Consider the following 16,954-nt stretch of genomic DNA (forward strand, 5'->3'; position numbering starts at 1 on the left):
TTCGTGTTTATTTCGAACACCTTTAGTTCCTCTAAAGCTCTCAAATCAGTTTATTATAACAGTGAACACTCTTTTCATGTCGTTGTCATGTTATATTGTGTCATGTTTATCAAATTAAAACTGCTTAAAAAACGTAGACTCCACTGCATTGATAGTAGCTTATGTTGAACTTTATTCTTGTTCAAACAGACGCTGTATAAAGCTGTGCATAAAGTATTGAATGAAAATGTCTCTGAAACATCTGTATATTATTTGGCAAATATTGCATTTATTTCACTGCAGCTGTGGTAAAGTATGCAAACACCACGTGAGCGGTCACTACGGGAACCAGAAAGTGTCCGACTTCACGTCTCCGTTTGCAGCTCCTCCCCGCCTGCACACGGCTACTCTCGCCGATCGGTTGCATCCAGCCGCAGCCGATGTCGAACACACCTATTGACTTAACATTGAAATCACTCGCGCCAGACGCTCTATTTGCGATTGGTGTGTGAACGCAGCGGGTGAGGGCGAGAGAGAGAAAGAGTGCCTGCGAGTGAGTGAGATTTACTTGTTTGTTTTTGTGTAGGTAATACGTTGTCAAATATGTTTAAACTTAAATAAACTACCTATACAAGTAGTTATGTCTCTTTGTATTAATTTGTCCTGTTATTGACGTAATGCGCGTCATTGACAAAATGCGCAACCAGATGTTCGAATAGTTCGAATATTCGTGTGTTTTTTAGAGGGAATATTCGAACGTCATTTTTGAGCAATTTTGACAGCCCTACTCTACTGTGCGACAGAGAGTCGCGTGGCTATGACGCAATCGTTAGCCTATTTTTACAAAAAATGCTTCTACGGGGCCATAACGTAAGCTACAAGGTAATGAAGCCTTTTATACCTTTTCGTGTTTCTTTAGAAATAAATAATGGACAAATGGAGTCTTTAAACGCCCCAGATGTGAAGTTATTCGCTGTCAAAGTGACGCCAAAATGAATGGGAGTCAATGGGATGCTAACAGCAGGTGGGGGTCCGCTAGCCAAGGGCGGCGCCCGGGGGTACCTTCAAACTAATATGAAACCCTGACCGCCTGGTAAAACCAGAGAATGTCTAATAGAGAATTGACACTCTCTGCTTACTTCCGGTTTCTGGACTGGCTGCAGTAACACGTCTCTGTCCATGAGGGGGCGCTCGCAGGCGAGTGCAGAATGAATGGAGGTCTATGGCGAAAAACCCTCAAAATCCACTTTTCTCAGGATATAATTTTTTGTCTAGTAATTTGAATGTTGTATTCGAAAGAAGATGCAAAGAAATTACACATTGCTGGGTGTTAGATTTTTTAGAGTCACTCATTGCTTTAAAAAGTCTTTTAAAATGTCAATTAGCAGAATGCTAGCGTGTTATGGGCAACAACAACTCAACCTGTAAGAAATCGAAAAGAAATAAGTACTCGTTCATTCAACTTTCGACCTATAACCCATGTTGAACTTGCAAAACCTACAATAAAATCTGAGATTTCTCAACGGCAATCGGGTGAAAGAGACACATTTAGCCGTCTAGCCCCATTGACTCCCATTCAGTCTGCACTCGCCCGCGATCACCTCCAGTGGAATTCTAATGGAACTGCAACCAAGATCGATACAATGGGGCTAATAGGAAGTGCCAAGGCTCTCCGTAGACGGGCTCTGGTAAAACCCTGCCCTCTGTTCAATATTCCTTTCACTGGGAAATACTTCACAACACTGGAGAAAAGTCGTTTGCAACTTTCGGTTCACGCAGACTTTAATCATAGCAAAAGTAAATTTCTTACTGAAGTAAATTTTTCATCTCAGTTTTTAGTGTTTTTATACAATGAGACCAATTTGATATTATTTTAATCTTATATCTGTTATTTAACAGTTTTAACAGTTCTTTAGTGCTGATCTAACCAGCAGAAGACACTGGCCGGGTTAAATCCCAGTTGTGCAGGTGGGGCATGTTGTCACACTGCGTTACAATATTATGTTCCCTATTAGAATTGTTATTGCTAAATTACTGCTATTCTATTCTTTTATTAATTCTATTGAGAAACCAAGAGAAAATGTGAATAAAGATTGAGAGTCAATGTTCAGAAATTATTAATTATTATTATGTTTTGCACTATCTTGTATATCCGTGTTTGCTGGTGTGTTCATTGTCAAACTCAAAAACTTGTTATTTTTAATTATTAAAAAATATTAGTTTTTTATATGAAAAAGTTAATAATAGTAAAAGATTGACAAAAATATTTTAGTTTGGCTTGTTGGCTTTATATATATTTTTTGATTAGATCAGAATTTTAAGCTGTCATATGGTCATGTTAATGTGATCCACCTATGGGGCATGTTGTCACATTTCACTTTCATTCTTTCGGGCGTAAATCAAGAAAAAAAGTATGTATTAATGAAGCAAAAACAAAATTGTACTAGACATGTGGGAAATTAATGTGTTAAAAATACTCTGAACCTAAGTGGATTTTCTCAAACTTGAGAAAGTCATAAAGTGTTAGGTTGTGCCCCGCTCTCCCCTATATTAAGCTCAGAGAGCAAGTCTGAACGTCCAAAGACAGTTGAAGCCTGATGGTCATTACTGTTGTGACACTGACCTCTGCTGGAGGAAATGAGTTATTGGATGTGACAAGTTCGCAATAGATTTCAACATTGAATTCTATAGTGGCTTCACATACAGTGATATGTACAATAACAGTTGCAGAAAAACTTAATGTCCGTGCGGCGAGATGTTTCAAAAAGTGGTGGGGACATGTCCAACCTGCAGATTACTCCTGTTAAAGTAGCTTAGAATAGAATAGAATAGAATAGAATAGAATAGAATAGAATAGAATAGAATGGAATAGAATAGAATAGAAAGCCTTTATTGTAATTATACTCACTCACATACAATGAAATAAACATTATTCTTAAGAAAAATAATAAATTAACATGAATAAATGTATCACTTTCACATGTCCTTCTTGGAATGTAGCATTCAGTATTGTAGTGAATATAAATTCATATCATTGTCAGGACTGATTTAAACATTATAACCAGCCAAACCCATTAAAGGGGACATATCATGCTAAATGCACTTTTTTTAGCCCTTAAATGCATTTTGTTGTATATTTGGAGTGTTTAGAAGTACAGAAAAGTTGAAATTATTCTCTTCAGGTGCTTCGTTGGCAGTATAGGCTTCATTAAGTCCTTGACAAAGTCCACATACTGTGAAACACAGCTTCAACCTCAATGTCAATTAATATTCAACAGAATATCAAGTTTCCATGAATCAGTTTTTAAGTATTTAATTTCACCGTGTTCACCAGGTCAACATTACATCTGAGGTTTACTTTGGCATAAAGAGACAAACACAATCAGTGCAGAGAGATAATATTTAATAATGTTTCTTCATAAAATAGACAATTGCCATTCCTACAGCCTAAAATATCAAGTATAAAAGAACAAATCTGCTGACAACACTTGAGCTAAAACTCAAATAATCAGTCACATTGATCTGGTGTCCATAAATAACCACATTATACAAACATAAATAATACTGACAGGCATTAAAGGTATAGCGGAGGTTTTTTTACTTCCGGGTGGATCACCTATACTATTGGTCCTCCTAATTGTCAATCATTCCGGTGAATCAATCAAACTTATTCAAAAAGTGGAGAGGGCGGGTCTTATCTAAAATTCGGAAAGATCCTCCACTATACCTTTAAATAGTGCACTATTTACTGTTTTACATTACGACAGAAAAATAAAAACTTCATATGATTAAAAACGTCACATTCAGAATATTATCACATTAGCTATATCTGGACTGAGGAGTTCACTGCTTCACTCGTTCAAACTTCTTGCTTGCCAATTTCATTATATTTTTTAATGTGTAAATTCCTACAGTTTAGCTACACCACATAGCTAAATGACATCAATAATCTAATAAATCTGAGATTATCATCTGATATTTTGAGAATACTGTTAGGCAGCAATAAATTAATTAATGATCTTGTCTTTAGAACAGGAGTTTTGAAATTATTTATTCAAAGGCCATAATTTAAAACTTTTGAAAGATGCTTTTTGTCCCACAGACAGTGTAGTTATGGTTAAACACTAGCAGAGGCTACATTCATCAAGCTAACCAGCCAAACCCGTTATAACATTTTGATTCCTGTTAGTCTCTCAAACAGTCAGCAGAGGGAGCCCATTTCATCTCGCATGAGAATGAATCCCTGAAAATCCCTGAAATAAATGGCATATCCTTTTACCGGTTGTGTAATCTACAGACATGTGGTCTGTCTCAATAAAGATTACATTCTTTTAGAAATTGCTTAAAAATGAAATGCAAAAAAAAAAACACAGTAATCTGTAGCAAAACCTCAAAGTCAAAGCACAAATGCACTGATCGTTGCTAATCAGTGCATTTGTGCTTTAACTTTGAGGTTTTGAGCTTTGTTACATAAACTTCAACATGATCTGTGCTGTAATAAACAGATCTGTATGATAATACATGATCAGCATCTCAAAACAACTTCTGAATACACCGTCTGATCCCGTCCATCAGCCTCCTGTAATGAAATGCACTTTAATGATTTCATTACTCAATTCACAAAACAAAACAAGCACGCACATTATGAACCATTAAATACAGATTTTTAAATTGTGAAATTAAATTGTGTATGATGTGTGAGTGTTTAATTATACAACATCATGTATACAAAAAAACAAGTACAAGTGGACAAACAAATAACTGTACTAGCTTAGCAAGCTTTCATAAGAGATTTAGTGCATAGAATATCTTACCATATCCGGAAATCTGTGTTTAATGAATGTCTCATCAGTATATTCAACTTCTTCTTCATTAGACTGAGCTGTTTCCAAAAACATTTATTTTAGCCTATTGAAATAGTGGTTACAGGCTTTGTTGGCATTTCTTAGAACTACTTTTTCAATAAAATATTAATTTTCTGTTGTGTAATACTTGCCTTCTTGTTTTGCTTGTGTGTATTTCCTGCGACGACAGAAGAACAACACGACTAAAACTGTGAAGACCAGCAGCAACAGCAACAACAGCGATACAAGGAGAACTGGAGTTTGGTGAGATTCTACAATGATAAAACACACACAGTCATTAATCTACTGTAAGAGTCTCAACAAAGATGAAAACAGCAGATCTGATGGGAAAAATATCTTAGTGAATGCAACTAGGAGTTATTTTGATAATCAATTAATCTGTGCATTATTTGTAATTAACAGGATAAAAAATATTTTCTGTAATGAAAAAAAAATATTACTCCAAATGTTGCTCAATGTTCTCCACCAAATCAAATATACACTATTTCCCAGCTTACAAATTCATGGTAAACAAAATGTTAAAATATCCATGTTTTATTGCAGTGATTAGAACGATATTTAAAAGGTTACATAATGTTAGTACAGCATTATCCTAACCGTTTGTTACTCACAATATTATAATCTCTGAATGTTAATTGTAATATTCTAAGAAGGTCAACATTAACATTGATCGAGTACAAAATGGATGCTTCGAAAATATTCTCAAAACGTTCTCTCGCAATATATCAAATATTAATAATGTTATACAAACTTTCTATAAATGTTATTTAAATAATGTTTTATCTTAACATTCACATAGCCTTTCCAAATTTTAGTGAAAGAGAAGTTGTGGGAACATTGTTACGCGGGATGCTACTGTACACATATGTGCTTTAAAAATGCTTAGAGCAAATTCTCGTCTGTTTGATGAACACACACACTCAACCATCTATCAATACTCACTCGCTGTATCAGGCTTTCTACGAAACAAAAATTATACTCAAATGAATTTATATAATTTATTAGTAAGAACATAACCTTCAAAAACCCTCTCAATTGGATTAAACAGCACATGCATGTTAAATGCTCAAATGTGTGTGAGAACACACATCTATAAAACATTTGAGAGATAAACCAGCATGACATTATAACAAGTCCAATTATGAACTCTAAATTTAAAGGGATAGTTCGCCCAAAAATGATATTTAAGCCATGATTTACTCACCCTAAAGCCGTTCGAGATGCATATTTCAATCTTTTTTCAGATGAACACATTTTCAGTTATTTTAGAAAATGTCTTAGATCTTTCAGTGGTTATAATGTGAGGCAATGGGGTCCAGCTGATTCAAGTTGGAAAATGTACATGCATCCTTCTCAAAAATAATCCATCCGGCTCCAGGGGGATAAACGAAGGCCTTCTGAGGGTAATCCGTGCGGTTTTGTCGTAAAAATAAACATATATAAACTTTATAAACTAAAATAACTGGCTTCCGGTGGCGGTCGGTGCGCGTTCACAGAGATGAATGCGTCGTGACGTAGAACGAACGTGACAGCGGAGCCAGAGAGCAGAGCAAAACAAAACTCAACGTTCGTTCTACGTCACGGCGCTTCCTACGCTACGTCATACGTCATACGCCAGCATTCATCGCTGTGAACGCGCACCGACCGCCACCGGAAGCCAGTTATTTTAGTTTAGAAAGTTTTAAATATGTATATTTTTACGACAAAACCGCACGGATTACCCTCAGAAGGCCTTCGTTTATCCCCCTGGAGATGGATGGATTATTTTTGAGAAGGATGCATGTACATTTTCCGACTTGAATCAGCTGGACCCCATTGCTTCACATTATAACCACTGAAAGATCTAAGACATTTTCTAAAATAACTGAAAATGTGTTCGTCTGAAAAAAGATTGACGTATGCATCTTGAACGGCTTTAGGGTGAGTAAATCATGGCTTAAATATCATTTTTGGGCGAACTATCCCTTTAACTCTAAAATTATGCACAATGAATGTGTCCAGTGTGAAAACCCCCTAATACTGACGCACCTTCACATGGTTGGCAGAGTTGACTAATGTTATCCAGAAGTGTGGTCTGGTTTCTGATGGTATTGTTGATCACACAGCTGTAAGTGTTGTTATCCTGATATTCCACCTCCAGAGGTAGAGAGAGACTGATGCTGAGATCAGACACACTGATGCTGGACAATACACTGATTCCTTTGTACCAGGAGAGAGTCACATCACTCACATTCAACACTGAACACACCAGTGAACATCTGGACTCTGATGATGATGATGATGAAGAGTCTCTGATAATGACAGGAACTGTCAGCACTCCTTAAAAAACATGAATAAAAACATCTTTCAGGAACAAGCAATTACTGAGATTGACGTGTGTAAAGATCTTCAATCATCATAGATCAATAATAAATAAAAGTGCATATCCAGATGGTCAGATTTGCATTTAATTTAAAATTAAAACCTTTTAACTTATTCAGTTTACTCACCATAGACAGCAATATTGAAACTCTTGTGTTTGACCCCTTCATTGATGATCTGTAGTTTATAAAGTCCAGAGTGTAATGTGTTGATGTTTGTGATGGTCAGAGATCCTGTCTTCTTATCTATCTTTAATCTGTCTCTGAATCTCTCATTATTACCACTATCATATATAGAGATGACCCGTTCAAAGATCTGAGCAATACGAGTCTCTGAATTTTGAAGTTTAAATGTCCACAGAATATGTTCATCTCTCTGTATTTCAGTAACACCAGTGTGTAAAGTGACAGAATCTCCCTCCATCACTGATATCGTCTCAGTTTCATCTGTATAAACACCAGACACACCTGGAACAAAAGAGTCAGCACAACATAGTCACAGATTATCACCTCAGATATATTTTGTTTATTTGAAGACAGAAAATTATTATTATTATTATTTTACACTGAATGCACGACACGACAAATCCCTGCCAGTAAACTGATGTCTAGTTCTATTCCTGACGAGCACTTTCGCTATTTCTGACACAGAGAACAAATAGATATGCTATGCAACGATCGCTTTAAGTGTAGACAGTCTTTAGATGTTGCGTGTAGACACGGTGTAAGAATTTGTACGGTAAAACAACACGAAAGGTAGAGCAAACTTCATTCTGAAATTACTGTGGTCTAACAACGAGCAGCATCATAATGAAATAAGATCACTTAAAGGGACAGTTCACCCAAAAAATAAAAAATTATGTCATCATTTATTCACTCTCGTGTCGTTCAAACCTGTATGATTGACTTTCATCAGTGAAGCACAAAAAAAGTTATTCGGACTTTCTGTTAAAGTCATTGTTTTTTTGTTTTGTTTTTAGATCCCAACGTTCTTCAGAATAACTTATTTTTGTGTTCGCTGAAGAACATCATTACGTGAACCAACACGAGGATGAATAAATGATTACGGAATTTCCCCTTACTTCCCTAAATAGCCTAAGTCAGTTTACAGTTAGGCTACCGTTGACAGCTGGTGGGTTTGAGATTTGTTTCAAGTACAGATTCGGCAAGGGAAGATGCTGCTGTGTCAGCATTAAATCTGCAAAAGGTTTAAAAGTTGAATGAAACTGACAAAAAAAAAAAAAAAAAAAACATAAATAGCCTAATATTAACCAGAGAAACAGGTTCTTGTTGTTGTTTTTTAAATTAACTTGAAATGTTTGTTTAAACATTTACATTTATGCAGTTGACAAACGTTTATATTCAAAGCAACTTTTATTTATTCAATATTTTATCAGTTCAACTGAAATATTAACTATTTGATGTTACATTAGAAATCAGGCATTGTTGACCCGAACATGTATATTCTGTCATGATTACACTCTCATTGTTAAATATTTATTATCTTTGGTGTTGCATTAATCACGTTTGCTGAATGTAAAAAAGCAGGAAACTACAATATAGCCTACCTTCTTTTGTGTTCCACACACAGGTCAGAAAGCAAAATATTAAAATGGACATTTTTTTCTCTCATAAACCACTTTTAAAGTGATCAAATATTCCAAGTTCTATATGTTGTTATTTTATTATTATTATTAATTCAAAATATTGTAAATTACACTTGATAATATATGGAAGTAAGATTATTGTGTCATTAAAGCCATTTTTAGTGAACTGGTCCTTTAATATTTCAGGATCAAAGTTTTCCTTTCAAATCATAATTCAGTTAAGATGAGGCACTTTTAATTCACTCTGCATAACTTTAACAAAGAGGCGTTCCTGTTTGCACGGTATAAGGCTGCTACAAGAATTGAAGCCATACAAATAGATAACTTACCACCCAAAAGCCATAGACAAAAACAGACAAATTGATGAACCATCATATTTGTTAATATTCCAAGCAGTCTGGAAGCATGAAACACATCATGTCTGAAAACAATCTGAGGTCTGAAAACCACGCAGAAAATCTACATCAAAAGGCGCTGTCTCTCTGACGCGAAGCCATTCTCAAATGATTGTGGGCTTATAGTGCAACTGACCGTTTGATGAGTGAATCTCCTCCTCTTCGGGAAGCCGGTGTTATACACCAAATAATAAAATACATTAAACTATTCGACTGCATTTGGATACATTTACTGAGTAATTTTACACTTTGAATATGTGCCATATGCTTTTGCCTAGAAAGGAATTGTCTAGGCTACATAGTTTCAGTCCGAAAAATAATTAGGTTAAATCAGTGGTGTAGTCTACGTGATACGCAGGTATACGCCGTATACCCACTAGAAAAAGCCAAGGATTTGCGTATACCCACTTAAAAGAAGCGTGAGGATACGTATCAACTTCGTTTTGTGTCAGAACTTTCACACTTTCATTCATAAATTCATCCCGTCTGTGTTTGTGAAGCGACGGATCGAGTCGCAGAATCCAGTCACAAATGGAACGTGCTATATAAAGCAGAACGTCACGGAATTTGGCTATTTTTTAATGAATAAATCAAAAGTAGCTGCTGTACAATGAATAAAATCTCGATATGGACTAGTGTCTATGAATATTAAAGCTAAAAGAGACTGCAATTGTTCTACGCGTCTCTGGGAATGAGCGCTCAGTGTGTGCTCCACTACACACACACACACACACACACACACACAGAAGCGCGTGTGACTCACGCTCGTGGTGTTTTCAGCGTTTCACGTGTGCATTTCATCGCAGAGCTGCTATGAGAGTCACTTGATGAGAATTTCACCATTTGCATTTCATTTGATAAAACTATCGCCATTCATTCGTTTCATATACACATAGAAACTGAAATGTCTTTACGACAACCTGTCAAAATAAAAGTTCTGTATAACTTGAAGAAATTATAACAGAAATATATTACTATTGCACAGAGTATACTTCAGGCCTAATAATAATAATAATAATAATAATAGTTTATTAAAACACACAGAAACTCAAATGTCTACAACCCACCAAAATAAAAGTTCGGTCTAACTCAAATTAATTAGAAAGAAATTGCACAGTAAAAGGTATTTTAAAATAACATTTTTTTCAAAAACACCATTTCTAAAAGTAAATTTGTATTTGTGCCTATAATGTTTTTTTAAAAAAATTGTTGAAAATTGTCAACTGATAAAACCTGTGCTTCAGGGACCATATTCATATAACATCTAAGGCTAAAGGTAGCTCTTAACTGACTGAGTTAGATGGTGATTAACACTAAACAGTAGAAAATCAGTCCAGTCTCCCCAGCTGTAAATGTCATTGCCTGTTAAAGTCTTGTGTTGCTTATAATAAATTGACATGTTGATAACACTTAGTATTTCATAATGCTCTCAATTACATGTCGATGCATACTGTATGCATTAGTGAGTGTGGTGGTGCTTATGGGGTGACGCTCTGGGATGGGTGAGTATGCGGCGGCGGGGGGGGTTGGGGGGGGGACGGGGGGGTTATATTAGAGTATACTCACTACAAAAAACTAGACTACACCACTGGGTTAAATAGGCTACCACAGAAAAACTGTTCTGCCTTCGCTTTTATTATTTTGATAATTTAATGCGTTTAAGTGAAGCCCATAAATACACTTGCTTATACAAAATCAACATTTGCTTTCTCATGTATTTTTTTAGAGTCCTACGTTTTATTCCTTCGTTCTGAAACATCATGTAAATTCGAACACGTTTTTCTTACGCCGTTTGAAACGTTCGATGGAGCGTTTTTAACAATAGGGCTATCTGTCGGAGTTTACAGGTGCGTATGTGTCTGGAGTAATACTTGTGCCGTGTGCGTATAAACGCGTTAAGATGAAATATCAAAGAGTTTCATATGTAGGCTACATCAAGGTAAATATCACTACATTTTTTTCATGAAGTAAATAACAGAATTATGTAGGATGTAGGCTAAACAGAATATTTTTTGTGTGGCCATTTTTTTTAAAGAGATAGAGTGAGAGAGTGAGACAGAGTATTATTGTGTGTGTGTATGTGTGTGTGTGTGTCTGTGTGTGTGTGTGTGTGGGCTACATAAAAGACCATCTGTGAAAGTACCTTGAAGCGACAACCACAAAATGCAATTAAACAGATTTACTTTTACACAATTGTTCTCGCTTCACACTTTCAAGGCATTGTTTTCTCACTTGAGGAGGTGGCAGTTGTCGAAGAGTTGTAGCTTTACTTCTCTTTGCTATAATCATGACATCTGGTTTAAATACATTCATGAGACCTCAGGAGGTGTCTAATGTTCCTCATGGGCCGTACAGAGATAGAAGAAGATGTAAGTCAATCAATAAATAAGTATGGGAAGCAAGAGTCCAGATGACAAATATTGCTTTCAATTTCCTTAAGCATTTTTGTGCTGTAACTTTTTTAAAAGCTTTTTAAAAAAAAGTGTATACCTGTTAGATGAATTTAAACAGATACCAGTAATTTTGGAAGAAATTACACAGTTTCAGTTAGTTCTGCATCAGGGTTGATCATCTTGACCTGCAAAGCTGATTTGGCTCCAGGCGGTAAAGTGCTGTATTTACCTCACAACATTAGATTTCTGTATAAGGCTGTTTACTCTGTTGAAGTTTATGGACAAGCTGCCCTTCAACTAAACCCAGCAACCCACCCACACACACACACACACGTAACGCTTACAGCACACCTACCACAATAATAGCCTTCAGCCAATAGCCTGCATAGACCACAGCACATCTCACTTTGACTCAGAAACCCAACTGAAAAGTGTGTCAAGGTGCATGAAGAACATCTTTATTCTTTGCAAAACAAAAAACCAACAACAACAAAAACAAAACTGAGGTTCTGCGCAGAATTGAACAAATGCAACAGCAAACACAATGAAATAAAAAACGACCACATTTACATTTACATTTACATTTAGTCATTTAGCAGACGCTTTTATCCAAAGCGACTTACAAGTTAGGACTAGATTAAGCGAGTCATCATGAAGAGGCAAAAACAAAAAACAAAAGCAACGCAAGAAGTGCTCAAGATACGAAGTTCAGGCATTATTCAGAGTAGCATAAGCCCAATAAGTGAGGTTTTAGAGGGAACGTTTTTTTTTTTTTTTATGAGGTTAAGTGCTCACGGAAGAGATGGGTTTTCAGCTGTCTTTTGAAGGTTGTCAGGGATTCTGTATTCCGGATGAGGGAGGGGAGACCAACTTTCCAAATGCTCAGCACTGGCATTTAACGCTTTGCATGTGCATGTAGGCCTACTTGCGGTTTTACCTATTTAAAACATGGTTGTTTCATGTGTCGCAGCCATGTGAAAGATGTAAGTTACAAAACTTAGTTCTAACTTAGTTATAAAATCTAGCAAGAGATTATTGTAGAAATCATTTAAATCTACAAAAAATAACTGAAGAATTAATAGTATTGTTGATTATTATTTGTAAGTTAAATATTAAAAATGATGTTTAAAGTAATATTACTCACACATTTCTAATTGAATACTACAGCAATGATTAATACATTATTGCTGAATTAAGAGAAAAGCATCTTAATACCTGTAACTGGCTCCATGCTGGTATAAACAGACACAATTTTGTCCACATCACTACAAATACACCATTGTTTACAGTAAAATTTGCTGTGTCTAATGTTGAACTCCTGAATCATCCATGTGTTGGCTGTTTCCCTCAGCCTAAGCTTCATAACCCTGTGGGTTTATTGCATACAGGCCTAAATCTGCTGACAAAAGCTTCATAAAACACAGATCATCTCTCAGCCATGACAGTCTTTTAACACAAGTTCTGATACACAAGACAACAAACTCTCATGGTCTGGAATAACATGTTTCCTGCATGTCATGTAGTTTTAAGGTCGGCATGATGTACGTCATCAAGGTTTTTATCTGAAGGAGACGAGGAGGCAGGCCCGAGGCATGACAACGAGACGCAGTGTCTCTCTGGGAACCATGGTTAAATCCGTAACCTGAGACTTTATAATGGGAACTCTACACTGTAACTGAGATGACACTATGAGGAAGAAATGACCACTCTGCCATGCTGAAGAACTGCCTGCCACATTAGTTGTGTCTATGCACTACCACAATAAGCATAGCAAAAATGACTAGCATCCATTATTTAGGCGTAGGAATCACAGAACTCTCATGTGGCAAAATTACCTTCGGCCATATACCTGCTCTGAAATAACGAAAGCCCCAGCCTTATTCAACCTTCCTCCCTTCCTTGTTCCAGGACTTGGGGTCATCCAAGGTAAATGAAGTAAGGGAAGATAAATGCCCTACATACTTCATTCACCCGACATCAAACCCAGGAACAAGATACAGGCTATTTTGTTTCTCAACCCAGGAATATGATCATTTATGGTATCAAGGCGGAGCAAGAGAGATTTCTTTAGAGACAATCCCCCTCCGCCCACAACCACTGACCCATTCCACTCTCAACTTGGGGGCAGAGGAATGGGGCAGGATATCCTTACATGTGCCCATCATCCTCCTACCTAAACTGAAGTCTCTTAGCCGAAAAAACATGCTGGCTAAAAATAAAGACCTTCTTTTTTTCATTCTGAATCTGCCATCCAAAGGCACAAGAAGACACATTTTCTCTTATTCCATGGATCTCGCCCGTTCTCCTCCACTTGTTACCAATGCTTTTCTGCCTCCACAATGCGCGTATTCATATTTATTTCTGTGAACATACACTTTAATGCCAAAAGTTTTGGGATTAAAAAGTTTCCTTTACATGCACATGAACTTTAATGACACCCCATTCTTAATCCATATGGTTTAATGTGGAGTTGGCCCACCCTTTGCAGCTATAACAGCTTCAACTCTTCTGGGAATGCTTTCCACAAGGTTTAGGAGTGTGTTTATGGGAATTTGACCATTCTTCTAGAAGCACATATGTGAGGTCAGGCACTGATGTTGGACGAGAAGGCCCGGCTCGCAGTCTCCACTCTAATTCATCACAAAGGTGTTCTATCGGGTTGAGGTCTGGACTAGGTGCAGGCCAGTCAAGCTCTTTATGGACCTTGCTTTGTACACTGGTGCACAGTCATGTTGGAACAGGAAGGGTCCACCCCCAAACTGTTCCCACAAGGTTACAAGCATGAAATTGTCCAAAATGTCTTGTTATTCTGAAGCATTAAGAGTTACTTTCACTGGAACTAGGCCAGGCCTAACCCCTGTAAAACAACCCCACACCATAATCCCTCCTCCACCAAACTTTATACTTGGCACAATGCAGTCAGGCAAGTCCTGTTCTCCCAGCCACAGCCAAACCCAGACTTGTCAGTCGGATTGGCAGACCATTGTCTCCACTGCTGTAGAGTCCAGTGGCGGTGTGCTTTACACCACTGCATCACTCTTTGCATTGCACTTGGTGATGTAAGGCCTGAATGCAACTGCTCAGCCATGGAAACCCATGAAGCTCTCTATGCACGGTTGTTCAGCTAATCTGAAGGTCACACAAATTTTGGAGGTCTGTAGCTATTGACTCTGCAGAAAGTTGGCGACTTCTGCGCACTGTGCGCCTCAACATGTGCTGACCCCGCTCTGTGATTTTACTTGGCCTACCACTTCGTGGCAGAGTTGCTGTTGTTCCCAATTGCTTCCACTTTGTTATAATACCACTGACAGTTGACTGTGGAATATTTAGTAGTGAGACAATTTTACAAAAGGACTTATTGCACATGTGGAAACCTATCACTGTACCACGATTGAATTCACTGAGCTCCTGAAAGCGACCCATTCTATCAAAAATGTTTTTAGAAGCAGTCTATAAGACATGCAAGGTGCTTGATTTTATACAAGGTGCTGAATTCAATGATTTGGAGGGGTGTCCCAATACTTTTGGCAATATAGGGTATATATGCCTTCTTAGGTCAATAATGTAGGCCTATAAGTAATAAAACTTCTAGATATTTAGTGTTATATATTATTTAAAGAAATAAAGACATCTAAATGATGTGATAGTTGATTCTTATTGAATGTGAATTAGCATTGCTTTACTGTGAGGATGGAAAACCCATGTCTGTGGGTTGTGTGAATGTCTGCATCGCCCCTTTCACTTGTTTATACACCACATCCTGTGAAAACATTTGAACAACTTGGGTCAGATGTCATGTCAACCAAAAACAAACAAACAAACAAATAAAAAAATATCATTATCCAATCACAAAACTGGGTCATTCTCCAAAAAAGAGATGTTTTTAATTGTCCACCTGTAATTTTTACCAGATTTGTATGTAGTACAGTAAGACAGTGATATTAAAAGACCAAATTCAGTATACTATATTTAGAACCAGAATATTAATGCAACACATTCTCGTTAAATGTTTCTCTATAGAAACATTGTTTCTCTCATCTGCTTGCCTGAATGTACTTGTAGAATGTACATGTTAGAATGTCCCGCTGTTTTTAGTGATTGAAATACTGCAGTGTGTGCTCACAAGTGTTCACAATCTTTGTTTTTCTTCTTATGAGATGTAAATTTGACAGGCCTGTGCTGCAGTTTTAGGGATCTTTTGGCCTCCAGGTCTCGGCACCAGTCACGTGACTGAAAACTATATGAAATGCAAATGTAGAAGTGTAATAGGTGAAAGGGTGTGGTTGGAGAGTTATTAGAGAACACCATCACAGAGAGGCTTTTCCTGAACATTCACAATGCATGGCTGCATCCAAAATTGCATGTTCTCTTGAGTAGATTGAATATTTATTTGTGTGCACTAAAAAAAAAGGTATGTTATATAAAGTAGGAGTGAACGCACCACATTCACCATGTCGTCATTATCATATGACTTACTGTCACTGTCAGTTTCGAGGAAGGATTAAACTGCATCCAACAGCAGTGTTTATTGAAAACAAAATCAAACTAACCAAAATACTCAGGTTTCTCTTAAATTCCAAAACGTGAACAGAAAAATCGGTTAAACGCAGCAATAATAGACACCAAACTGAACCAAACACTGAGCTGAAATACACAGGGGCAATCAGAGAGATGAGACACATGAGCTGACATATACGAGATAATGGATGAACACTGGGAAACATGAACTGAAAAATAATCTAGAAGCACAGACATGAACAGAATGGAGCAAAAATAAACTCTAAGCATGAACAAACACACTCAAAAAGTGACACCTATCAGCCTCAGTTTTGTCACTGCCATTATCTCCCATGGCCTTATGGGATATTTAAGTGTCCATTGTATGCACACTCCAGAATCTTACCAGAAGAAGTGGGTCATCCAGGTACTTTTTGCATTCTCTTTAATGATTACTGTGATTTCGGACATTCTTCTTTTGCCACATATACTGTTTTTCGCCTACTATAGGAAAGTAAGTGATTTGGGACGCAGCCATTTACTGCGCCCCACTGAAGAGATGATCTTCCCAACCCAGACTCCTCTTTTCCATTAACACTTGACTGAATCGGGTTGATGTTTTCCCAATTTTAAAAACAAAAACAAAACAAAAAACCCCAGCTGATTTTCCTCCCTCTAGTCTGTACTCCTAAGTAAATACAGAAACTGGAGAAAAATAGATGAAAAATAAATAGTCAAACCATTTTTAAACACAGATTATAGAATGCCTTTGGGGTTTTATTTGAATATTTGAAATATTTTTCATGAGATTTTTCAGGGACACAACACCAAGTTTTGAGAATGACTTGGTTATCATTT

The 16,954-nt window shown here is 36.9% G+C and overlaps 1 protein-coding gene across 1 annotated transcript; it reads right to left on the reverse strand.

The window, feature by feature from the left end:
- Positions 1-3,366: 3,366 nt before the first annotated feature.
- On the reverse strand, positions 3,367-9,337 carry LOC311085664 (uncharacterized protein). Its single transcript, XM_084118237.1, has 6 exons — positions 9,141-9,337; positions 7,334-7,672; positions 6,873-7,163; positions 4,976-5,095; positions 4,794-4,861; positions 3,367-4,558 (listed from the first exon to the last, which is right to left on the reverse strand). Exons 1-6 carry the CDS (start codon positions 9,184-9,186, stop codon positions 4,505-4,507), a joined length of 918 nt encoding a protein of 305 aa, XP_083974363.1. The 5' UTR covers positions 9,187-9,337; the 3' UTR covers positions 3,367-4,504.
- Positions 9,338-16,954: the final 7,617 nt, after the last annotated feature.

The sequence above is a fragment of the Abramis brama genome, assembly GCF_963993115.1.
Source record: "Abramis brama genome assembly, chromosome: 6".
Taxonomy (NCBI): Eukaryota; Metazoa; Chordata; class Actinopteri; order Cypriniformes; family Leuciscidae; genus Abramis; species Abramis brama.

Excerpts from the sequence above, each read along its gene's own strand:
- LOC311085664 (XM_084118237.1), bottom strand. The coding sequence starts at position 9,186 with ATGATGGTTCATCAATTTGTCTGTTTTTGTCTATGGCTTTTGGGTG. Across the intron at positions 7,164-7,333 it reads TTTCAATATTGCTGTCTATG|GAGTGCTGACAGTTCCTGTC; the intron begins GTGAGTAAACTG and ends ATGTTTTTTAAG. Across the intron at positions 4,559-4,793 it reads AACACAGATTTCCGGATATG|GAGGCTGATGGACGGGATCA; the intron begins GTAAGATATTCT and ends ATTTCATTACAG.